The sequence below is a fragment of the Bombina bombina genome, chromosome 5 (genome assembly GCF_027579735.1).
Source record: "Bombina bombina isolate aBomBom1 chromosome 5, aBomBom1.pri, whole genome shotgun sequence".
Classification (NCBI taxonomy): Eukaryota; Metazoa; Chordata; class Amphibia; order Anura; family Bombinatoridae; genus Bombina; species Bombina bombina.
Window position 1 is genome coordinate 429,925,608 of NC_069503.1, and position 25,807 is coordinate 429,951,414.

Genomic DNA, 25,807 nt, shown 5'->3' on the forward strand with positions numbered 1-25,807 from the left:
AGCCGGAATAGTGTCAAGCGTACCTGGTAGGATCTTGATAACTTCCAAAAGTAGTCAGATTGTGCCGAACTTGCGTTCGGAACATCTGGAGTGACGTAACCATCGATCTGTGTCAGACTGAGTCCGCCGGATCGTATGTTACGTCACTTTTGCTGGTCTGTAGGGCTTGATAACTACGGCGAATCAGGCCCGCCACAAATACGCTGCGGAATTCCAGCATATTTGCGGTTGACAGCTTTATAAATAGAGGCCATAGTCTTTTTTTACACACTTTTTATCACTTTGATGTGTATGCTTCTTCTGGGGCTGCCTTTGGCAGGAAAATTCTGCGAGCCGTAGTGACTGATAAGTAACATCCTGCTTTCACTGTTTCTCCCCCTCTATTTCACGGTGGTCTCATGGACTCCACTGCCTGGGTGTTGAGTCTAACACATAACGATTTGTGGACTATTATCATCTGATAAAAGAAAAGAAAACAAAATGTATACTTACCTGATAAATTAATTTATTTCATTATGGTGAGAGTCCTGCCCTCTGTTTTTGTTCTGGTGGCTGCAGTACTTGTTTTGCACTTCTTTGCCTCGCTTTATCTTTCCTACTTTTTTTTTTCCCTCTCACCTGCTTGGCTATATGTATGACTGAGGATCATGGGATGTGGGAGGGATTTAAAACTCCTATTTGTTGAGGTGTCTTTGTCTCCTGACAACGCACAGAAAACCTGGCACACTCTAGCAAGCACACAGTAATATTTAAAAGCAAAAATGGGAGTTAGTTGCATTTGGCTCCAAAAGATTTAAAAACAGGGACATGTCAAGTCTCTCCCCACCTGGAATCCTAACCAATGCATTATTTCAAACAAACTGTGAACCAGTGAGGGTGCTTCAGGCCTTTGTAATTTCCCTAAGCACATACAAAACATAAAAATGGACTGCACTGAGGGGGCGTGATCTAGCAGCGGCTCTGTATGGTTGCATCTTTTCAGAGCTCTATGAGAGGAGATCATAATCCGCCGATTATCACTCCAAAAACATAGCATCTAGCAATAACATGACTGGTTTTGTGTATCTAAGTGACTTACAAAACAAATCCTAAACTAAATTGCTGTATTTATGACCCTGGGGTCGGAAAAGGACACCTGAGGCCTGTAACCGTGGTGATCTTACAGGCAGCGCCTCGCCCCAGAATGGTTCACACACCAAACTCAGCTGGACATCTTAGATTAGCTGCAACAAGTACCATCCCTTCTGACAAGTTCAATCCACCAAATAACACGGACAAGGGGTGGAAGTAAAAGAAATGGGGGAAAATGATGATTACCATTGTAGCTGACACATGGGTTGAAGACTTTCCTAACAAACTGGATTTAATACTCCTTAGGCTGGTGGCACTATTCCAACCTTTGATAGATAAGGCGCTCTCTGAACAAGACCTTCAGGCACTCATAAATAAAGCACTCACAATACAACGGAAATAGCCGGTTATTCAGCAAAATACCTTTCTCTTGTTAAGTGTATCCAGTCCACGGATCATCCATTACTTGTGGGATATTCTCCTTCCCAACAGGAAGTTGCAAGAGGATCACCCACAGCAGAGCTGCTATATAGCTCCTCCCCCAGCTGTCATATCCAGTCATTCTCTTGCAAGCCTCAACCAAGATGGAGGTCGTAAGAGGAGTGTGGTGTTTTATACTTAGTTTATTCTTCAATCAAAAGTTTGTTATTTTTAAATGGTGCCGGAGTGTACTGTTTATCTCAGGCAGTATTTAGAAGAAGAATCTGCCTGCGTTTTCTATGATCTTAGCAGAAGTAACTAAGATCCATGGCTGTTCTCACATATTCTGAGGAGTGAGGTAACTTCAGAGAGGGAATGGCGTGCAGGTTTTCCTGCAATAAGGTATGTGCAGTTAAAATATTTTTCTAGGGATGGAATTTGCTAGAAGATACCGAACTAATGTAAGTAAAGCCTTAAATGCAGTGAGAGCGACTGGTATCAGGCTTATTAATAGAGATACATACTCTCATAAAAATGTAATATAAAACGTTTGCTGGCATGTTTAATCGTTTTTATATGTATTTGGTGATAAAACTTATTGGGGCCTAGTTTTTTTCCACATGGCTGGCTTGAATTTTGCCTAGAAACAGTTTCCTTAGGCTTTCCACTGTTGTAATATGAGTGGGAGGGGCCTATTTTGCTGTTTTTTTGCACAGCAAAAATTACAGACACAGACATCCAGCTTCTTCCTGCATGATCCAGGACATCTCTGGAGGGCTCAAAAGGCTTCAAAGTCGTTTTTGAGGGAGGTAAAAAGCCACAGTAGGGCTGTGGCAGTTGTTGTGACTGTTTGAAAAAACGTTTTTGTCATTTATTATTCCGTTTTGGGTATTAAGGGGTTAATCATCCATTTGCAAGTGGGTGCAATGCTCTGCTAACTTGTTACATACACTGTAAAAATTTCGTTAGTGTAACTGCCTTTTTTCACTGTTATTTCAATTTTTGACAAAATTTGTGTTTCTTAAAGGTGCAGTAACGTTTTTTATATTGCTTGTATACTTGTTTAAAGTGTTTTCCAAGCTTGCTAGTCTCATTGCTAGTCTGTTTAAACATGTCTGACACAGAGGAAACTACTTGTTCATTATGTTTGAAAGCCATGGTGGAGCCCCATAGGAGAATGTGTACTAAATGTATTGATTTCACCTTAAACAGTAAAGATCAGTCTTTAAATGTAAAATAAATATCACCAGAAGATTCTGACGAGGGGGAAGTTATGCCGACTAACTCTCCCCACGTGTCAGACCCTTCGCCTTTCGCTCAGGGGATGCGCGCTAATTTGGCGCCAATTACATCAGGGACGCCCATAGCGATTACCTTACAGGACATGGCTGCAATCATGAATAATACCCTGTCAGATGTATTATCCAGGTTGCCTGAATTAAGAGGCAAGCGCGATTGCTCTGGGGTTAGGAGAAATACAGAGCGCGCAGATGTTGTAAGGGCCATGTCTGATACTGCGTCACAATATGCAGATCATGAGGACGGAGAGCTTCAGTCTGTGGGTGACATCTCTGATTCGGGGAAACCTGATTCAGAGATTTCTAATTTTAAATTTAAGCTTGAGAATCTCCGTGTGTTGCTTGGGGAGGTATTAGCTGCTCTGAATGACTGTAACACAGTTGCAGTACCAGAGAAATTGTGCAGGCTGGATAAATACTATGCAGTGCCGGTGTGTACTGATGTTTTTCCTATACCTAAAAGGCTTACAGAAATTATTAGCAAGGAGTGGGATAGACCGGGTGTGCCTTTTTCCCCACCTCCTATATTTAGAAAAATGTTTCCAATAGACGCCACTACACGGGACTTATGGCAGACGGTCCCTAAGGTGGAGGGAGCAGTTTCTACTTTAGCAAAGCGTACTACTATCCCTGTTGAGGACAGTTGTGCTTTTTCAGATCCAATGGATAAAAAATTGGAGGGTTACCTTAAGAAAATGTTTATTCAACAAGGTTTTATTTTACAGCCCCTTGCATGCATTGCGCCTGTCACGGCCGCGGCGGCATTCTGGTTTGAGGCCCTGGAAGAGGCCATCCATACAGCTCCATTGACTGAAATTATTGACGAGCTTAGAACACTTAAGCTAGCTAACTCATTTGTTTCTGATGCCATTGCTCATTTGACTAAACTAACGGCTAAGAATTCCGGATTCGCCATCCAAGCGCGTAGGGCGCTATGGCTTAAATCCTGGTCAGCTGACGTGACTTTGAAGTCTAAATTACTCAACATTCCTTTCAAGGGGCAGACCTTATTCGGGCCTGGTTTGAAGGAAATTATTGCTGACATTACTGGAGGTAAGGGTCACACCCTTCCTCAGGACAGGGCCAAAGCAAAGGCCAAACAGTCTAATTTTCGTGCCTTTCGAAATTTCAAGGCAAGTGCAGCATCAACTTCCTCCGCTTCAAAACAAGAGGGAACTTTTGCTCAATCTAAGCAGGCCTGTAAACCTAACCAGTCCTGGAACAAAGGCAAGCAGGCCAGAAAGCCTGCTGCTGCCTCTAAGACAGCATGAAGCAACGGCCCCCTATCCGGCGACGGATCTAGTAGGGGGCAGACTTTCTCTCTTCGCCCAGGCGTGGGCAAGAGATGTTCAGGATCCCTGGGCGTTGGAGATCATATCTCAGGGATATCTTCTGGACTTCAAAGCTTCCCCTCCACAAGGGTGATTTCATCTTTCAAGGCTATCTGCAAATCAGATAAAGAAAGAGGCATTCCTACGCTGTGTGCAAGACCTCCTAGTTATGGGAGTGATCCATCTAGTTCCGCGGACGGAACAAGGACAGGGTTTTTATTCAAATCTGTTTGTGGTTCCCAAAAAAGAGGGAACCTTCAGACCAATTTTGGATCTAAAGATCTTAAACAAATTCCTCAGAGTTCCATCTTTCAAAATGGAAACTATTCGGACCATCCTACCCATGATCCAAGAAGGTCAGTACATGACCACAGTGGACTTAAAGGATGCCTACCTTCACATACCGATTCACAAAGATCATCATCGGTTTCTAAGGTTTGCCTTTCTAGACAGGCATTACCAATTTGTAGCTCTTCCCTTCGGGTTGGCTACAGCCCCGAGAATCTTTACAAAGGTTCTGGGCTCACTTCTGGCGGTTCTAAGACCGCAAGGCATAGCGGTGGCTCCGTATCTAGACGACATCCTGATACAGGCGTCAAGCTTTCAAGTTGCCAAGTCTCATACAGAGATAGTTCTGGCATTCCTGAGGTCGCACGGGTGGAAAGTGAACGAGGAAAAGAGTTCTCTATCCCCACTCACAAGAGTCTCCTTCTTAGGGACTCTTATAGATTCTGTAGAAATGAAAATTTACCTGACGGAGTCCAGGTTATCAAAACTTCTAAATGCTTGCCGTGTTCTTCACTCCATTCCGCGCCCTTCGGTAGCTCAGTGTATGGAGGTAATCGGCTTAATGGTAGCGGCAATGGACATAGTGCCATTTGCGCGCCTACATCTCAGACCGCTGCAATTATGCATGCTGAGTCAGTGGAATGGGGATTACACAGATTTGTCCCCTCTGCTAAATCTGGATCAAGAGACCAGAGATTCTCTTCTCTGGTGGTTGTCTCGGGTACACCTGTCCAAGGGTATGACCTGATTGGACAATTGTAACAACAGATGCCAGCCTTCTAGGTTGGGGTGCAGTCTGGAACTCCCTGAAGGCACAGGGATCGTGGACTCTCAAAAATAATTCGCTGGGCAGAGTACCACTCTTGCCACCTGTCAGCAATCCATATCCCAGGCAAGGAGAACTGGGAGGTGGATTTTCTAAGTCGTCAGACTTTCCAATCCGGGGGAGTGGGAACTCCATCCGGAGGTGTTTGCTCAATTGATTCATCGTTGGGGCAAACCAGAGTTGGATCTCATGGCGTCTCGCCAGAACGCCAAGCTTCCTTGTTACGGATCCAGGTCCAGGGACCCAGAAGCGACGCTGATAGATGCTCTAGCAGCGACTTGGTTCTTCAACCTGGCTTATGTGTTTCCACCATTTCCTCTGCTCCCTCGACTGATTGCCAAAATCAAACAGGAGAGAGCATTGGTGATTCTGATAGCGCCTGCGTGACCACGCAGGACTTGGTATGCAGACCTAGTGGACATGTCATCCTTTCCACCATGGACTCTGCTTCTAAGACAGGACCTTCTGATACAAGGTCCTTTCAATCATCCAAATCTAATTTCTCTGAGACTGACTGCATGGAGATTGAACGCTTGATTCTATCAAAGCGTGGCTTCTCCGAGTCAGTCATTGATACTTTAATACAGGCACGAAAGCCTGTTACCAGGAAAATCTACCACAAGATATGGAGTAAATATCTTTATTGGTGTGAATCCAAGAATTACTCATGGAGTAAGGTTAGGATTCCTAGAATATTGTCCTTTCTCCAAGAGGGCTTGGACAAAGGATTATCAGCTAGTTCCTTAAAGGGACAGATTTCTGCTCTGTCTATTCCTTTGCACAAGCGTCTGGCAGAGGTTCCAGACGTCCAGGCATTTTGCCAGGCTTTGGTTAGAATTAAGCCTGTGTTTAAACCTGTTGCTCCCCCGTGGAGCTTAAACTTGGTTCTTAAGGTTCTTCAAGGAGTTCTGTTTGAACCCCTTCATTCCATTGATATTAAACTTTTATCTTGGAAAGTTCTGTTTTTGATGGCTATTTCCTCGGCTCGGAGAGTCTCTGAGCTATCTGCCTTACAATGTGATTCTCCTTATCTGATTTTTCATGCAGATAAGGTAGTTCTGCGTACCAAACCTGGGTTTTTACCTAAGGTGGTTTCTAACAAGAATATCAATCAAGAGATTGTTGTTCCATCATTGTGTCCTAATCCTTCTTCAAAGAAGGAACGTCTTTTACATAATCTGGACGTAGTCCGTGCCTTGAAGTTTTACTTACAAGCTACTAAGGATTTTCGTCAAACATCTTCCCTGTTTGTCGTTTACTCTGGACAGAGGAGAGGTCAAAAAGCTTCGGCAACCTCTCTTTCCTTTTGGCTTCGGAGCGTAATACGCCTAGACTATGAGACTGCTGGACAGCAGCCCCCTGAAAGGATTACAGCTCATTCTACTAGAGCTGTGGCTTCCACCTGGGCCTTTAAAAATGAGGCCTCTGTTGAACAGATTTGCAAGGCCGCTACTTGGTCTTCGCTTCACACCTTTTTCAAATTTTACAAATTTTATACTTTTGCTTCTTCGGAGGCTATTTTTGGGAGAAAGGTTCTTCAGGCAGTGGTTCCTTCCGCTTAATCCTGCCTTGTCCCTCCCATCATCCGTGTACTTTAGCTTTGGTATTGGTATCCCACAAGTAATGGATGATCCGTGGACTGGATACACTTAACAAGAGAAAACATAATTTATGCTTACCTGATAAATTTATTTCTCTTATAGTGTATCCAGTCCACGGCCCGCCCTGTCCTTTTAAGGCAGGTCTAAATTTTAATTAAACTACAGTCACCACTGCACCCTATGGTTTCTCCTTTCTCTGTTTGTTTTCGGTCGAATGACTGGATATGACAGCTGGGGGAGGAGCTATATAGCAGCTCTGCTGTGGGTGATCCTCTTGCAACTTCCTGTTGGGTAGGAGAATATCCCACAAGTAATGGATGATCCGCGGACTGGATACACTATAAGAGAAATACATTTATCAGGTAAGCATAAATTATGTTTTTGGGTCGGCCTATCCCTAGGGTCCGGGAGGGCGGCACAACCCAACACACACCTTCTTGGGGAATCTCATCAACTAAATAACCACATCATGGCACACTTGGAAACGTCGAGCAGCCTGCATGTAAAAATCTTGGAGAGGGAAGACCCATCAAAAGCAAAGCCCCAAGATCATCCTGATAATCCGAGCAGACCTCAATGGACAAAGGACCACAACACCTTGGTCGAACCCCTGTGGGGGTTTGGGGGGTGCCCTTGCGGGATCACAATTGAAGAGCACGTATCTCACAGGTCTGTGGCAAAGCTTGATATTTGTAACCATCACAGTTGCCGACCGGAGACAGCCTTCACTCCTTATTGCTTCGCTCAACATAATGACAACCTCAGAGGGACTCACAAGGTTACTATACTAATATCTCCTTCACGATTGAAATGCTGGACAAAAAACATAACAGTGACATTAAATCCCGGGCCTTGGACTGTTGATCATCATATTAGTAAGGCAGCTCAGCTTATTTAGGTGTTTGGGCATATTTTAAAGAATTCCTTAAGCCTAACGTTGTGTTATTGTTTTAATCTGTGCTTCGCAATATGCAACTTCATGTTAGTATGTTTGTTTAACTACAGTTGTATGTTGGGGGCTACTTAAGTTCCAACACTGCTTCTAAAACAATATTGCCTAACAGATACTGCCATTTTCATATCAGGTATAATTACTTTTGTGTGTTAAGAGGGGGCCCCAGGGGAATACCTTTTTTATTTAAAATGGAATGGAGGTTTTTATATTCACAAAGCTGTGGCTCCTAAGAGTTAATAGGTTGTAAGAATCTCCTTGTGGCCGGCGGCTGAGTCCACGAGTGAGAGTAAAGTAAAGATCTTTTTACAGCAACAAAATGGGAAAACTGTACAGATGGAGACCTGATATTTTATTGGTACACACACGTTTTGCAGTAATGGGAATTACTCATATACAGATGCATACACAAATGCCATGGACTAATGGCATACATATCTTAAATAGAGCTGAAAAATGTAACAGGCCATGTTAACAAAGTCCGGACAGATATATTGAGACACTCTCTCTTAAAGAGCTCCATATTCCTAATACATAATAATAAATATATTGGGTATAAAATTGCCGCAAGTTAAACACTATAGTTTTAGTTTAGTGTGAATAGTTTTGGGGCATGCATCTTCATAAACTAAAAGAACATGTTACTGTTATATCTTAATAGATGCACCTTTTTGTTTTTTCATTTTGAGTTTGTTATGTCTTGAAAACTAACCCCTGTACTTTAGTTTTATTACTCCAAAAGGTTCATGAAAGACCCATATCAATGATATTAGTGGAGAAAAACTGAGGAATATAATTATCAATGTATTAACCAGACCAGATATGATGTAGATGTATACAAATTTATTTTCACTCTGCTCTAACTGCTTTTTGTCCTCAATAAAAATTAATAAAAAAAATGTAAAAAAAAAAATGGACTGCACTCTCAGACTGGACTGGGTACACACCCTAAAACCCACAGCCCTAAATGCTTACAGACAGCTGGTACAGTCTTTACCTCCTACTAGTTCTGAGGAGGGTAATATTCCCACATGTGATTAATGGATCTCACCATCATGAAAGAAATCAATTTTTCAGGTAATCATATTTTTTTTTTCAGTCAGCCTTCTCTCAATCTGTTCAGGATCCCTGGGTGCTAAACATTACGGCTTCGTAAATTGGGTTTTGCACTAAGCCCCCTTGGGAAAGGTTCCTCCTGTCAGATGTACCCAAGCTTCATTCAAATTCCTTTTTTTCAATGTTTACAAGACCTAGAAGATTTGATAGTAATTATCCCAGTTCTAGGTTCAGAAAGAAACCAAGGATTTATTCAAATCAGTTAATAGTTCTGAAGAAGAAAGGAATTTCAGGCCCATTCTAGATATCAAGACGTGTGTACTCTCACCATCTGATGAAAGAGAAGGTCATTCCTACCCCATTCTTGAACTGAACCTGGTTTGGGGGTCAGCTTCATGCTGAATTTGAAATGAGAGCAGACTTTTTGGCTTGCTTGAACTTGCTCCAGGCTTTACCTGGTTTCCATTGAGATAGATTTATTCTTTAGCTTCAAATACTAAAACAGTGTAACAGAGATTACAATCATCTCTCTCAAATAATCTTCCTGGACTACAAGACCAGGCAGTCTCTTTCCTGATGGTAGAAACACCTTTCAGTATCTCAAGGAGAATCTTTTCTGCTGCCATCTTGGGTGGTCACAAGCATAGATACTAGTTTGTCAGGATGGGGAACAGTTGGGAACTGCAGAGAGCACAAGTTTGGTCTCCTCTGGGGGCAAGGTTACCCATCAATATTCTGGAACGCCAGGCGAGGTAATATTTGAAGCTGCAAAGTTTGCCCCTTCTAAAACTAGAATAGTTTCTAATATTCCAATCAGACAACATCACTGCAGTGGAATACATCAGTCATCCAGGAGGAACTCAGAGTTCCTTGGTGATGAGAGAGTTATCCCACTTCTTACGGGGGGCAAAAATAAATTATTGTACAATATCTACAATTCATGTCCCTGGTGTAAACAACTGAGAAGATCTTGCTAGGTAGTGCCAGGTCTTGGGATCCGAAAGGTGGAGCTCATAGATGCTAACAGAATTTGGTATGCAGATTTTGTTAAAATGTTCCGTTCTTTTTCTTGGAGTCTACCATCAAGATAGGAGGCCTCTGAATATAAAGGGTTGGAGATTGAATGCCTAATTTTGAGACAGAATGGGTTGGATTTACAACTCATTTCATGGAAGGTTTTATTTTTGTTAGCTATTGCCTCTGCTTTTAAGATTTTCTAAAATGTCTTCTTATCTGACTTTTTCATCTGTATACTGCATTTCAAACTCTCTATTCTTTTTTATCCAAGGTAGTTTCTGTTGAGAACATAAACAAGATGTAGTGATTATATGCCTAGCTCCTAAGAATTCTAAGTGAGTGTCATTTTACTTAATTTTGATGTAGTCCAAACTCTGAAGTTTTAATTAGAGGTCTCAAAGGATTTTAGGCAATTTTCTTCTTTGTTCATTTCTCTGTATCTCTGAAAGCCCAGAAGGGTACAGCTGTTGTTCTGGCTTGATTAGTAGACCTTATGTATCACTGCTAATTCTACTTTTTCTGCTTCAACTTCTTGTGCTTTTAAGAATGAGACTTCACTGGAACAAATTTGCAAGGCAGCTACATGGTCTTCTTTACATACTTCCTTACATACTTTAGGGTTCCTCTCTTTTTCCTGGCCATATGTTTGACTGAGATGTACTTGGAGGTGGGAGGGATTAAAAGCTCCTTGAATGTTGGGTATTTTTTGCCTCCTCCTTGACAAGGGAGGTGATAGGTTTCTTGTGATGCTGTAGTCAAAGAAAAAATATAAGTTCAAAAGGAAAACACTCTAATGTGCTAGAGTATTTTATTGTTGCATTGCTGCATGCATATGTTAGTCAGCTCCGGAGCAGCAATGCACTACTGGGAGCTACTGAACTCTTATGGCCAATAACAAGAGGCATATGTGTGTTGCTGCTTAAATTCAGAGTTAGCCAAAGGCGCCACAATATCAACGACAATGCCTCCCTCAATTCTTTACTATCTGGTTTATAAATTATTTATATTCAAAAAGGGAAAGGGTGCAATGTATTAACATATCTCATAGAACATGTCCGTAAAGAAGTGAAAAGAATACAGTGATTGCACTTACGGTGTGATTTGTCTCATTCTACTTCTAAACCATTTTGAGCATGACTGCATGCTAAAACTTAAAGGGACAGTCTACACTATAAATTGTTATTGTTTAAAATGATAGATAATGCATTTAATACCCATTCCCCAGCTTTGCACAACCAACATTGATATATTAATACATTTTATAACATTTCAACCTCTAAACTACTGCCTGTTTCTAAGCCACTATAGACAGCCTCTTATCACATGCTTTTTTTATTTGCTTTTCACAACAGGAGACTTCTAGGTCATGTCGGCAATATATAGATAACATTGTGTTGACGCCCGAGGAGTTATTTAAGATTTAGCACAACACAGCACTAATTGGCTAAAATTCAAGTCAATAGATTATAAATACAAAGTCATGTGATCATGGGGCTGTCAGAAGATGCTTAGATATAAGGTAATCACAGAGGTAAAAAGTATATTAATATAACTGTGTTGGTTATGCAAAACTGGGGAATGGGTAATAAAGGGATTATCTATCTTTTTAAACAATAACAATTATTTTGTAGACTGTCCCTTTAACTTTTATTAAAATGTATTTCTTTTAAAACAAAACACAATAATGGATTCTGCATATCAATAGTCCCTTAATTCTTGGACCTTATAGTGCCCTACTACTGATATGGGGTATTCTTGCAAATTCCTAGTGCTGATATTGATAATATGGAAGATTTATATTATATCTACTATTAAAGTGTAGCGCTGTTTAATAGTATTAAAGTCCCTTTATATTCCACAGTCAGATATTTTTTCCAATAGGTATGATAATTCAGTCATTGATTCACTAGATTCCCATCCAACTTTTTACATGGTATTGACAAAGATATATTATTGTTAGAATGGAGATGGTGTGAGACGAGTCACATTATGCAATTTAAAAAAGAAAAGGCAGGTACGTAACTGACATTTAAATTTGATATAGTCTTATATTTACAATTCTTATCTATCAATAATATAATCAACTAATAGCATTTAGACACGGAAACTCATTCTGGATAGCAGTATGTAACCATTAGTTAATCCTTATGTCAATCCATGGAGATCTCCATTCTATTAGTCCAAGTGAATGTCAATCATTATTAGGGAAATGGTATTGGTGGATAGTATGCTTCAAACTCAACATAGTTTAAATAATCTTGTATTATTATATTTTGTAAGATTTTCTATATGCAGTATCAGATTTCATATACCAATTTAATGTTTGACCATATGATTAGTGAAAATACAAACTTATAACTAGGGAACTTACCAGCAAACTGTGTTACTTCCCCACCTTCACTCAGGATTGGATATTTACACTGTCTATCATTCTGTAGTCTGCGAGTCGCTAATATTTATTATATTAATTTCTTCGATTAAATTGTATGCGCTAAAATAAATGCATTATCTACATAAAACATCAAAAGTAAAGTAAAATATAGATATAAAGCCATATAGGAATGCAAATCATTGGAAGATACAATCATTAAATGATCCGATAAGGGTGGAAATATTGTGATGATAGACAACTGGGAGATACCAAATGCTTAATCCTAATATTTTAGCAACATATCAAAAAGTATATTACAACTTAATTTAAAAAAAAAACTTCATTATCAACAATAAAGAAAAAAAAAGTATTACACAAATTACTCCAAGAATTGTGAAATTATATTTTATTCCAAAAATTCACATAAAAATTAATAATCCACTGGTCTGACCAGTAGCATCAGGTAATGTTTGTATTTCTGGGAGATTTTGTTGAGCAGTTGCCTTCATAGGTTAGGGGCACCATGGAGGTACTACAACATTTAGATGGAATCAATCTGGAAAAGGAAACTTGTTTTTTTACAGCAGATGTAGAATCCTTGTGTAGAACACTCTTTGGGAATCCGTGCGCTGGAGTACTTTCTATATATGGACTTGAATGAACATAAACAAAATTTGTTCTTGAATTATTCAGTTTTGAGTTATATTTTTTGTGTTCAGTGAACAATAGTTGCAGACCAGTAGGACAGCCATAGGAACTGCTTGTGCCCCCAGCTATGCACACTTTGGTTGGTGGGAGGAGGTTGTATTTATGGAAAAGTATAGTTAATACTTACTATGATTATCTCATTGTATAAATATTTTTTGTTTTTATTATTATTATGTTTACCATAGTGGAATAAAATACATTACCGGCTTACTCTTTTTTCTCCAACATAGGTGTGTCCGGTCCACGGCGTCATCCTTACTTGTGGGATATTCTCTTCCCCAACAGGAAATGGCAAAGAGCCCAGCAAAGCTGGTCACATGATCCCTCCTAGGCTCCGCCTACCCCAGTCATTCTCTTTGCCGTTGCACAGGCAACATCTCCACGGAGATGGCTAAGAGTTTTTTTGGCTTAAAAGCATTATCCGATTGGCTTATGAGACTGCCGGACGGCAGCCTCCTGAAAGAATCACAGCTCACTCCACTAGGGCTGTGGCTTCCACATGGGCCTTCAAGAACAAGGCTTCTGTTGATCAGATGTGTAAGGCAGCGACTTGGTCTTCACTGCACACTTTTACCAAATTTTACAAATTTGATACTTTTGCTTCTTCCGAGGCTATTTTTGGGAGAAAGGTTTTGCAAGCCGTGGTGCCTTCCATCTAGGTGACCTGATTTGCTCCCTCCCATCATCCGTGTCCTAAAGCTTTGGTATTGGTTCCCACAAGTAAGGATGACGCCGTGGACCGGACACACCTATGTTGGAGAAAACAGAATTTATGCTTACCTGATAAATTACTTTCTCCAACGGTGTGTCCGGTCCACGGCCCGCCCTGGTTTTTTTAATCAGGTCTGATGAATTATTTTCTCTAACTACAGTCACCACGGTATCATATGATTTCTCCTATGCATATTCCTCCTTTACGTCGGTCGAATGACTGGGGTAGGCGGAGCCTAGGAGGGATCATGTGACCAGCTTTGCTGGGCTCTTTGCCATTTCCTGTTGGGGAAGAGAATATCCCACAAGTAAGGATGACGCCGTGGACCGGACACACCGTTGGAGAAAGTAATTTATCAGGTAAGCATAAATTCTGTTTTCTTCTGTTATGTGTGATCAGTCCACGGGTCATCATTACTTCTGGGATATTATCTGCTCCCCTACAGGAAGTGCAAGAGGATTCACCCAGCAGAGTTGCTATATAGCTCCTCCCCTCTACGTCACCTCCAGTCATTCTCTTGCACCCAAAGACTAGATAGGAGGTGTGAGAGGACTATGGTGATTATACTTAGTTTTTAGAACTTCAATCAAAAGTTTGTTATTTTACAATAGCACCGGAGCGTGTTATTACCCCTCTGGCAGAGTTTGAAGAAGAATCTACCAGAGTTTTTCTTATGATTTTAACCGGAGTAGTTAAGATCATATTGCTGTTTCTCGGCCATCTGAGGGAGGTAAAAACTTCAGATCAGGGGACAGCGGGCAGTTGAATCTGCATTGAGGTATGTAGCAGTTTTTATTTTCTGAATGGAATTGATGAAAAAATCCTGCCATACCGTTATAATGAACATGTATGTATACTCTACACTTTAGTATTCTGGGGATGGTATTTCACCGGAATTACTCTGTAAAAGTACATTAAACCTTTTATTAGGTATTTTTCATGTTAAACGTTTTTGCTGGAATGTAGAATCGTTTGCATTAATGAGGTACTGAGTGAATAAGTATTTGGGCATTATTTTTCCACTTGGCAGTTTGCTTGTGTTAATTATGACAGTTTCGTTTCTCTCTCACTGCTGTGTGTGAGAGGGAGGGGCCGTTTTTGGCGCTCTTTGCTACGCATCAAAAATTTCCAGTCAGTTTTTCTGCATGATCCGGTCATCTCTAACAGAACTCAGGGGTCTTCAAACCTCTTTGAAGGGAAGTAGATTCTCTCAGCAGAGCTGTGAGACTTATATAGTGACTGTGATTTAAAACGTTGCTCTGTAATTTTTATGTTTAAAATTTAATTAGTGTTATTTTACTAATGGGAACAAACCTTTGCTAAAAAGTTGTGTTGTTTGTTAAGAGTGATGCTATAACTGTTTTTCAGTTCATTATTTCATCTGTCATTTAATCGTTTAGTGCTTCTTGAGGCACAGTACGTTTTTATTAAATAACATTGTAACCGAGTTGCATGTTTATTGCCAGTGTGTTAAACATGTCTGATTCAGAGGAAGATACCTGTGTCATTTGTTCCAATGCCAAGGTGGAGCCCAATAGAAATTTATGTACTAACTGTATTGATGCTACCTTAAATAAAAGCCAATCTGTACAAATTGAACAAATTTCACCAAATAGCGAGGGGAGAGTTATGCCGACTAACTCGCCTCACGTGTCAGTACCTGCATCTCCCGCCCGGGAGGTGCGTGATATTATGGCGCCTAGTACATCTGGGCAGCCATTACAGATAACATTACAAGATATGGCTACTGTTATGACCGAAGTTTTGGCTAAATTACCAGAACTAAGAGGCAAGCGTGATCACTCTGGGGTGAGAACAGAGTGCGCTGATAATTCTAGGGCCATGTCTGATACTGCGTCACAGCTTGCAGAGCATGAGGACGGAGAGCTTCATTCTGTGGGTGACGGTTCTGATCCAAACAGATTGGATTCAGATATTTCAAATTTTAAATTTAAATTGGAAAACCTCCGTGTATTACTAGGGGAGGTCTTAGCAGCTCTCAACGATTGTAACGCTGTTGCAATACCAGAGAAAATGTGTAGGTTGGATAAATACTTTGCGGTACTGACGTTTTTCCTATACCTAAGAGATTAACTGAAATTGTTACTAAGGAGTGGGATAGACCCGGTGTGCCTTTCTCACCCCCTCCAATATTTAGAAAGATGTTTCCAATAGACGCCACCACACGGGACTTATGGCAAACGGTCCCTAAGGTGGAGGGAGCAGTTTCTACTTTAGCTAAGCGTACCACTATCCCGGTGGAGGATAGCTGTGCCTTTTCAGATCCTATGGATAAAAAATTAGAGGGTTACCTTAAGAAAATGTTTGTTCAACAAGGTTTTATATTACAACCCCTTGCATGCATCGCGCCGATCACGGCTGCGGCAGCATTTTGGATTGAGTCTCTGGAAGAGAACCTTAGTTCAGCTACGCTGGACGACATTACGGACAGGCTTAGAGTCCTTAAACTAGCTAATTCATTCATTTCGGAGGCCGTAGTACATTTAACCAAACTTACGGCTAAGAATTCAGGATTCGCCATTCAGGCACGCAGGGCGCTGTGGCTAAAATCCTGGTCGGCTGATGTAACTTCTAAGTCCAAATTACTTAATATACCTTTCAAGGGACAAACTTTATTTGGGCCCGGTTTGAAAGAAATTATTGCTGACATTACAGGAGGTAAGGGCCACGCTCTACCTCAAGACAAAGCCAAAGCTAAGGCTAGACAGTCTAATTTTCGTCCCTTTCGGAATTTCAAAGCAGGAGCAGCGCCAACTTCCACTGCACCAAAACAGGGAGGAGCTGTTGCTCGTTACAGACAAGGCTGGAAGCCTAACCAGTCCTGGAACAAGGGCAAGCAGACCAGTAAACCTGCTGCTGCCCCAAAGACAGTATGAACCGAGGGCCCCCGATCCGGGACCGGATCTAGTGGGGGGCAGACTCTCTCTCTTCGCCCAGGCTTGGGCAAGAGATGTCCAGGATCCCTGGGCGCTAGAGATCATATCTCAGGGATACCTTCTAGACTTCAAATTCTCTCCCCCAAGAGGGAGATTTCATCTGTCAAGGTTGTCAACAAACCAAATAAAGAAGGACGCGTTTCTACGCTGTGTACAAGATCTATTATTAATGGGAGTGATCCATCCGGTTCCGCGGTCGGAACAAGGACAAGGGTTTTACTCAAACCTGTTTGTGGTTCCCAAAAAAGAGGGAACTTTCAGGCCAATCTTGGATTTAAAGATCCTAAACAAATTCCTAAGAGTTCCATCGTTCAAAATGGAAACTATTCGGACAATCTTACCCATGATCCAAGAGGGTCAGTACATGACCACAGTGGATTTAAAGGATGCTTACCTTCATATACCGATTCACAAGGATCATTACCGGTATCTAAGGTTTGCCTTCTTAAACAGGCATTACCAGTTTGTAGCCCTTCCATTCGGATTGGCTACGGCTCCAAGAATCTTTACAAAGGTTCTGGGTGCCCTTCTGGCGGTACTAAGACCGCGAGGAATTTCGGTAGCTCCGTACCTAGACGACATTCTGATACAAGCTTCAAGCTTTCAAACTGCCAAGTCTCATACAGAGTTAGTTCTGGCATTTCTAAGGTCGCATGGATGGAAAGTGAACGAAAAGAAGAGTTCTCTCTTTCCTCTCACAAGGGTTCCATTCTTGGGGACTCTTATAGATTCTGTAGAAATGAAGATTTATCTGACAGAAGACAGATTAACAAAGCTTCTAAATGCATGCCGTGTCCTTCATTCCATTCAACTCCCGTCAGTAGCTCAATGCATGGAGGTGATCGGCTTAATGGTAGCAGCAATGGACATAGTTCCCTTTGCACGCCTACATCTCAGACCGCTGCAATTGTGCATGCTGAGTCAGTGGAATGGGGATTACTCAGATTTGTCCCCCACTCTGAATCTGGATCAAGAGACCAGAAACTCTCTTCTATGGTGGCTTTCTCGGCCACATCTGTCCAGGGGGATGCCGTTCAGCAGGCCGGACTGGACAATTGTAACAACAGACGCCAGCCTTCTAGGTTGGGGCGCTGTCTGGAATTCTCTGAAGGCTCAGGGACAATGGAGTCAGGAGGAAAGTCTCCTGCCAATAAACATTCTGGAATTGAGAGCAGTTCTCAATGCCCTTCTAGCTTGGCCCCAGTTAAAGACTCGGGGGTTCATCAGGTTTCAGTCGGACAACATCACGACTGTAGCTTACATCAACCATCAAGGAGGGACAAGAAGCTCCCTAGCAATGATAGAAGTATCAAAGATAATTCGCTGGGCAGAGTCTCACTCTTGCCACCTGTCAGCAATCCACATCCCGGGAGTGGAGAACTGGGAGGCGGATTTCTTGAGTCGCCAGACTCTTCATCCGGGGGAGTGGGAACTTCATCCGGAGGTCTTTGCCCAAATACTTCAACGTTGGGGCAAACCAGAGATAGATCTCATGGCGTCTCGCCAGAACGCCAAACTTCCTCGCTACGGATCCAGATCCAGGGATCCGGGAGCGGTTCTGATAGATGCTTTGACAGCACCTTGGAACTTCAGGATGGCTTATGTGTTTCCACCCTTCCCACTGCTTCCTCGATTGATTGCCAAAATCAAACAGGAGAGAGCATCAGTGATTCTAATAGCGCCTGCATGGCCGCGCAGGACTTGGTATGCAGATCTAGTGGACATGTCATCCTGTCCGCCTTGGTCTCTACCTCTAAGACAGGACCTTCTGATTCAGGGTCCATTCAAACATCAAAGTCTAACTTCTCTGAAGCTGACTGCTTGGAAATTGAACGCTTGATTTTATCAAAACGTGGTTTTTCTGAGTCGGTTATTGATACCCTGATACAGGCTAGGAAGCCTGTTACCAGAAAGATTTACCATAAAATATGGCGTAAATACCTATACTGGTGTGAATCCAAAGATTACTCCTGGAGTAAGGTTAGGATTCCTAGGATATTGTCTTTTCTACAAGAAGGTTTAGAAAAGGGTTTATCGGCTAGCTCATTAAAGGGACAGATCTCAGCTCTGTCCATCTTGTTACACAGGCGTCTGTCAGAAAATTCAGACATCCAGGCCTTTTGTCAGGCTTTAGCTAGGATCAAGCCTGTGTTTAAAGCTGTTGCTCCGCCATGGAGTTTAAACTTAGTTCTTAACGTTTTACAGGGTGTTCCGTTTGAACCCCTTCATTCCATTGATATAAAATTGTTATCTTGGAAAGTTCTCTTTTTAATGGCTATTTCCTCGGCTCGAAGAGTCTCTGAGTTATCAGCCCTACATTGTGATTCTCCTTATCTGATCTTTCACTCAGACAAGGTAGTTCTGCGTACTAAACCTGGGTTCTTACCTAAGGTAGTCACTAACAGGAATATCAATCAAGAGATTGTTGTTCCATCCTTGTGTCCAAATCCTTCTTCAAAGAAGGAACGTCTTCTACACAATCTGGATGTAGTTCGTGCCCTCAAGTTCTATTTGCAGGCAACTAAAGATTTTCGCCAAACTTCTTCCCTGTTTGTCGTTTATTCTGGACAGAGGAGAGGTCAAAAAGCTTCTGCTACCTCTCTCTCTTTTTGGCTTCGTAGCATAATACGTTTAGCCTATGAGACTGCTGGACAGCAGCCTCCTGAAAGAATTACAGCTCATTCCACTAGAGCTGTGGCTTCCACTTGGGCCTTTAAGAATGAGGCCTCTGTTGAACAGATTTGCAAGGCTGCAACTTGGTCTTCGCTTCATACTTTTTCCAAATTTTACAAATTTGACACTTTTGCTTCTTCGGAGGCTATTTTTGGGAGAAAGGTTCTTCAGGCAGTGGTTCCTTCTGTATAATGAGCCTGCCTATCCCTCCCGTCATCCGTGTACTTTTGCTTTGGTATTGGTATCCCAGAAGTAATGATGACCCGTGGACTGATCACACATAACAGAAGAAAACATAATTTATGCTTACCTGATAAATTCCTTTCTTCTGTTGTGTGATCAGTCCACGGCCCGCCCTGTTTTTTAAGGCAGGTACATATTTTTAAATTATAATTCAGTCACCACTACACCCTTGGTTTCTCCTTTCTCGTTGGTCTTTGGTCGAATGACTGGAGGTGACGTAGAGGGGAGGAGCTATATAGCAACTCTGCTGGGTGAATCCTCTTGCACTTCCTGTAGGGGAGCAGATAATATCCCAGAAGTAATGATGACCCGTGGACTGATCACACAACAGAAGAAAGGAATTTATCAGGTAAGCATAAATTATGTTTTTTTTTTTTTTTACACAATTTAATAAATATTCTCACAGTTGTAAGCACTATTTGTATTAAATTATAACATTACACAAAGTATTCTTAATAAAATAAGTGGCAACTAAAATTTAAAATTAAGGGGCCGATTTATTAAGCCCTGTATTTGCCCCAGGCTCGCCGGAAACAGGAGTCAAGAAGCAGCGGTCTTAAGACCGCTGCTCCTTAACTCGTCCGCCACCTCTGAGGCGGCGGACAGCAATCCTCCAGATTTCATACGATCGGGTTGATTGACACACCCTACTAGCGGCCATTTGGCCACGAATGTGCAGGTGGCGGCATTGCACAAGCATTTCTAGTGACATGCTTGTGCAAAAAAGTATGCTGGCGGCATTTATTGATGTGCAGTGGACATGATCCGCTACAGCGGATCATGTCCGTCCGCACATTGATAATTCGGCCCCTTAGTCAGCACTTATTATTTATTTAGATTAGATGTTATTTTAAAAGTATAAACTATCTACAATCACTTTATATAAATGGAAGGAATTAATATGGCTAGTTGCCACATATTGTTACACAAGTATCACATCACATATTTCTTTAACAACTCACAGACCAGAGAATGATTGGCAGTGTAAGCAGCCAATTTTAGTAACTGTGGCATAAGACACTTTGCTGGGAAGAACCTTTGTTATATGTGTGTATTTTCACTATTCATATGGGCAAACATTATTGTTATATAAAATGGGATACTGTATATAGAAATTCTTACAAAAAGCAATACTATTTAAACTGAGTTTTAAGCATTTTGTCCACCAGTAGAATAGAATGAACTTGACAAAAGGATTAACCAATGGTTGCATACTGCTATCCAGAATGAGATTGCTTGACTAAATTCTAATATTAATTGATTATACTATTGATAAATTGTACATAGAATTTATATTGAGTTAAAACAAGAATTTCTTTCATGTAATTAGCAAGAGTCCATGAGCTAGTGACGTATGGGATATACATTCCTACCAGGAGGGGCAAAGTTTCCCAAACCTCAAAATGCCTATAAATACACCCCTCACCACACCCACAATTCAGTTTTACAAACTTTGCCTCCGATGGAGGTGGTGAAGTAAGTTTGTGCTAGATTCTACGTTGATATGCGCTCCGCAGCAAGTTTGAGCCCGGTTTTCCTCTCAGCGTGCAGTGAATGTCAGAGGGATGTGAGGAGAGTATTGCCTATTTGAATGCAGTGATCTCCTTCTACGGGGTCTATTTCATAGGTTCTCTGTTATCGGTCGTAGAGATTCATCTCTTACCTCCCTTTTCAGATCGACGATATACTCTTATATATACCATTACCTCTGCTGATTCTCGTTTCAGTACTGGTTTGGCTTTCTACAAACATGTAGATGAGTGTCCTGGGGTAAGTAAATCTTATTTTCTGTGACACTCTAAGCTATGGTTGGGCACTTTGTTTATAAAGTTCTAAATATATGTATTCAAACATTTATTTGCCTTGACTCAGAATGTTCAACTTTCCTTATTTTCAGACAGTCAGTTTCATATTTGGGATAATGCATTTGATTTAATCATTTTTTCTTACCTTCAAAAATTTGACTCTTCCCTGTGGGCTGTTAGGCTCGCGGGGGCTGAAAATGCTTCATTTTATTGCGTCATTCTTGGCGCGGACTTTTTTGGCGCAAAAAATTCGTATAAAACCTGTTATTAAGTCAATTTCTCCTCCTTGGAGTTTGAATTTGGTTCTGGGAGCTCTTCAAGCTCCTCCGTTTGAACCTATGCATTCATTGGACATTAAATTACTTTCTTGGAAAGTTTTGTTCCTTTTGGCCATCTCTTCTGCCAGAAGAGTTTCTGAATTATCTGCTCTTTCTTGTGAGTCTCCTTTTCTGATTTTTCATCAGGATAAGGCGGTGTTGCGAACTTCTTTTGAATTTTTACCTAAAGTTGTGAATTCCAACAACATTAGTAGAGAAATTGTGGTTCCTTCATTATGTCCTAATCCTAAGAATTCTAAGGAGAAATCGTTGCATTCTTTGGATGTTGTTAGAGCTTTGAAATATTATGTTGAAGCTACGAAATCTTTCCGTAAGACTTCTAGTTTATTTGTTATCTTTTCCGGTTCTAGAAAAGGCCAGAAAGCTTCTGCCATTTCTTTGGCATCTTGGTTGAAATCTTTAATTCATCTTGCCTATGTTGAGTCGGGTAAAACTCCGCCTCAAAGAATTACAGCTCATTCTACTAGGTCAGTTTCTACTTCCTGGGCGTTTAGGAATGAAGCTTCGGTTGACCAGATTTGCAAAGCAGCAACTTGGTCCTCTTTGCATACTTTTACTAAATTCTACCATTTTTATGTATTTTCTTCTTCTGAAGCAGTTTTTGGTAGAAAAGTACTTCAGGCAGCGGTTTCAGTTTGAATCTTCTGCTTATGTTTTTCGTTAAACTTTATTTTTGGGTGTGGATTATTTTCAGCAGGAATTGGTTGTCTTTATTTTATCCCTCCCTCTCTAGTGACTCTTGTGTGGAAAGATCCACATCTTGGGTAGTCATTATCCCATACGTCACTAGCTCATGGACTCTTGCTAATTACATGAAAGAAAACATAATTTATGTAAGAACTTACCTGATAAATTCATTTCTTTCATATTAGCAAGAGTCCATGAGGCCCGCCCTTTTTTTGTGGTGGTTATGATTTTTGTATAAAGCACAATTATTTCCAATTCCTTATTTTATATGCTTTCGCACTTTTTTATCACCCCACTTCTTGTCTATTCGTTAAACTGAATTGTGGGTGTGGTGAGGGGTGTATTTATAGGCATTTTGAGGTTTGGGAAACTTTGCCCCTCCTGGTAGGAATGTATATCCCATATGTCACTAGCTCATGGACTCTTGCTAATATGAAAGAAATGAATTTATCAGGTAAGTTCTTACATACATTATGTTATTTATGAAGGATTTCAGCAGATATGACTAACAGACAAATTCCATCCAATCTGATTGTGAAAATATTGATTGACAGTTCAAACAGCTAATGTGCATTGAGGAGACTGTATAACGTAACGTGAGATGGCAATACCATGTAAAAAGATGGATGGGGATATAAAATAATGGGGATCTAGTGAAATAATGACTGTATTATCATATACCTATTGGAACATAATATCCATTGTGGAATATAAAGGGACTTTGATACTATGAAACAGCGCTACACTTTAATAGTGGATATAATATAAATATCCCAAATCCATGGAATTCATTTTCAATATAAGCAAGAAAATATCAGTGGTGTAGGGCAACACAACGTCTAAAAATTAAAGGAATAGTGATATGCAGGGTCCATTATTTTGTGTGGTTTTTTTTTAATAAATAAAAGTTGTTTTAACTTACAGCGTGATTTGTCTAATTCTATTCCTAAACCATGTTAAGCACGACTGTGAGTGTTAACCGTGTATTCTTTTCAGTTCTTTACAAAAATTAGATATGTATGTAGCCACCCATCACCAGCTAGCTCCAAGTAGTTTACTGTCGCTCCTGAGCCTACCTAGGTATACTTTTCAACAAAGGACACCAAAGGAACAAAGTAAAAAGTAAATTGAAAAGTTGCATGCTGTACAGATATCTGAATCATGGATGTTTAATTTTGACTTTCATGCCCCATAATTATCCTAGTTCTGGAACACAATATTATTGTGTGTACTTGCTCTATCCCATGCTTATGTATATGTGTAAAACCTCCCCCTTATTTTAATATCTGAATGTTCCAGTGTATACCCAATGCTGCCCAGTCTTCTATAGATAGATAATGTATTTAGCAAGGCTTCTTCTTTACAGGGTAGATATATTCTACTAAATAAACTGTAACTGGCTGTCTGAAATTTCTTTTGTATATTCTGATGTACACACTTAAAGTGCCATAAAACATTTTGAGTTATGTGCATATTATAAAAGGGCCAACAGAGGTAAAACAATGTGTGGAAAAACATGTACAAAAAAAAGCTTATAAGTATTTTAATAACATTTCCAAAAATCTGCAAAATTACTTACACTTTAGTGTTTCCAAGTGTAGCCTGCTCCACCCCCCTTATCAGTGTCCTAGTCCAAACCTTGTGCTATCATAAAACAAAGTGTGTATGTGAGGATAATAACTTATGCAAGCAATGGGGGGTTGAGGGGGGACAGCAATTACTGCAATTGTTTGTTGCCAAGAGACTTGCTTGTTTCCATGGTGTTAATGTCACATGCTTTGTGAAAGCTTCAGCATTATATTGTGCACTGCTTTAGTCAGGTGCCATGGGACTCTGCCCCCTACCGTGCACAAGTGCATTCTGCAGAAGCTATGGCCTGGATAGCACCTTCCATATATGGAAATGCCCAGGGGGGGAGCTTGCTGCAAACAAAACTATGCCTGAATTAAAGGGGTTAATGGGAGTTAAAACAGAAACTTTTTTGCAGGTAAGCGTTGGCTGCATTATATATTTAGAAACGTATGTTAGTTCATACTGTTTTATGTCCCTTTAAGGATCCCACATCTGGTCCTCTGTTATTGGATTTTTGTAATTCATCATACCATAGAAGAAACTTGCAAAGGCTTCACTCAGTTCTTTTTGGAGAAAAGTGAGACCCTTGTTCCCTTCTCTAAGGGAAATGTCTGGGCTTCTTATGTATAGTCAGTGGTGTGCTCAAATAAAATCAGTGCATTATGGGAACAGTCTATTCCAGAATTTTTATTGCTTAAAAAGATAGATAATCCCTTTATTACCTATTCCCCAGTTTTGCATAACCAACACTGTTATATTAATATACTTTTTTACCTTTGTGATTACCTTGTATCTAAGGCTGCCCCCTTATCTTGGTTCTTTTGACAGACATACATTTTAGCGAATCATGCTGACTTCTAGGTAACTTCATGGGAGTGAGCACAATGGTGTGTATATATATATTATATATATATATGGCACACATGAACTAGCACTATCTAGCTGTGAAAAACTTTCAAAATGCACTGAGATAAAAGGTGGCCTTCATGGACGTAGAATGTATCTTTTGGGTCTACCTACATTTAGCTTTTAACAAAGAATACCAAGAGAACAAAGCAAATTTTATAATAAAAGTAAATTGGAAAGTTGTTTAAAATGGCATGCCATATCTGAATCATAAAAGTTTAATTTTACTAGACTGTCCCTTTAAGTAACAACATGCTTCCTTTTAGGCTTATAAGCAATCGAATCACAGAAAATGGAGCCAATGTTCTGTCAGAAGCCCTGAAACACAACATTGTTTTGGAGGAAATTTGGTAAGTTGTGCAGATGCCTTAATGAATGTAAACATTGCTTCAAATTTGTCTGTGATTTGTGTTGGGAAGTATTTTCTCTTATAACTGCTAGTTCACAAATCCCCTCCATTGTATTGTCAGACACAGAGCCTTTACAAGGCCAATTATTATTCTTTGTGCCTGTGTCTTGGACAGACTGATGGAGATCTCTCATGGTATATACAACTTTTAAAAAGCCCAGTGTATAGGTCTGTAATACTGAGAACATGTGCAACAAACAGTACAGGAATGAAAAAAAATGGCTTCCAAGGGTACACTCATCTTAGCAGAACTGTTTACACACCGGATCCTGGATATACAAATATAATTGAGTAGTTAAATCGGGAGAGAAGTATTTTTCTAAATAATAAAAAGGGATATATATATATATATATATATATATATATATATATATACACAGGACTTTTTTGTGGGGGTACCACCACCTCTGCCATCTCAAAAAAGGTAATATTTGTATATCATGTAAATATTCTAGTTTTCATAATATATATATATATATATATATATATATATATATATATATATATATATATATATATATATATATATATATATATATATATATATATATATGTGTGTGTTTATG

The 25,807-nt window shown here is 40.4% G+C and overlaps 1 protein-coding gene across 2 annotated transcripts in view; it reads left to right on the top strand.

Annotated features, from left to right (window-relative positions):
* Window positions 1-25,807, top strand: part of NOD1 (nucleotide binding oligomerization domain containing 1) — a 311,719-nt gene that overhangs the window by 280,487 nt on the left and 5,425 nt on the right. For both annotated transcript variants that reach the window (XM_053714271.1, XM_053714272.1), the window contains one exon: window positions 25,099-25,182. In XM_053714271.1, coding sequence (XP_053570246.1) covers window positions 25,099-25,182 — 84 coding nt within the window. The remainder of the gene's footprint in view (window positions 1-25,098; window positions 25,183-25,807) is intronic.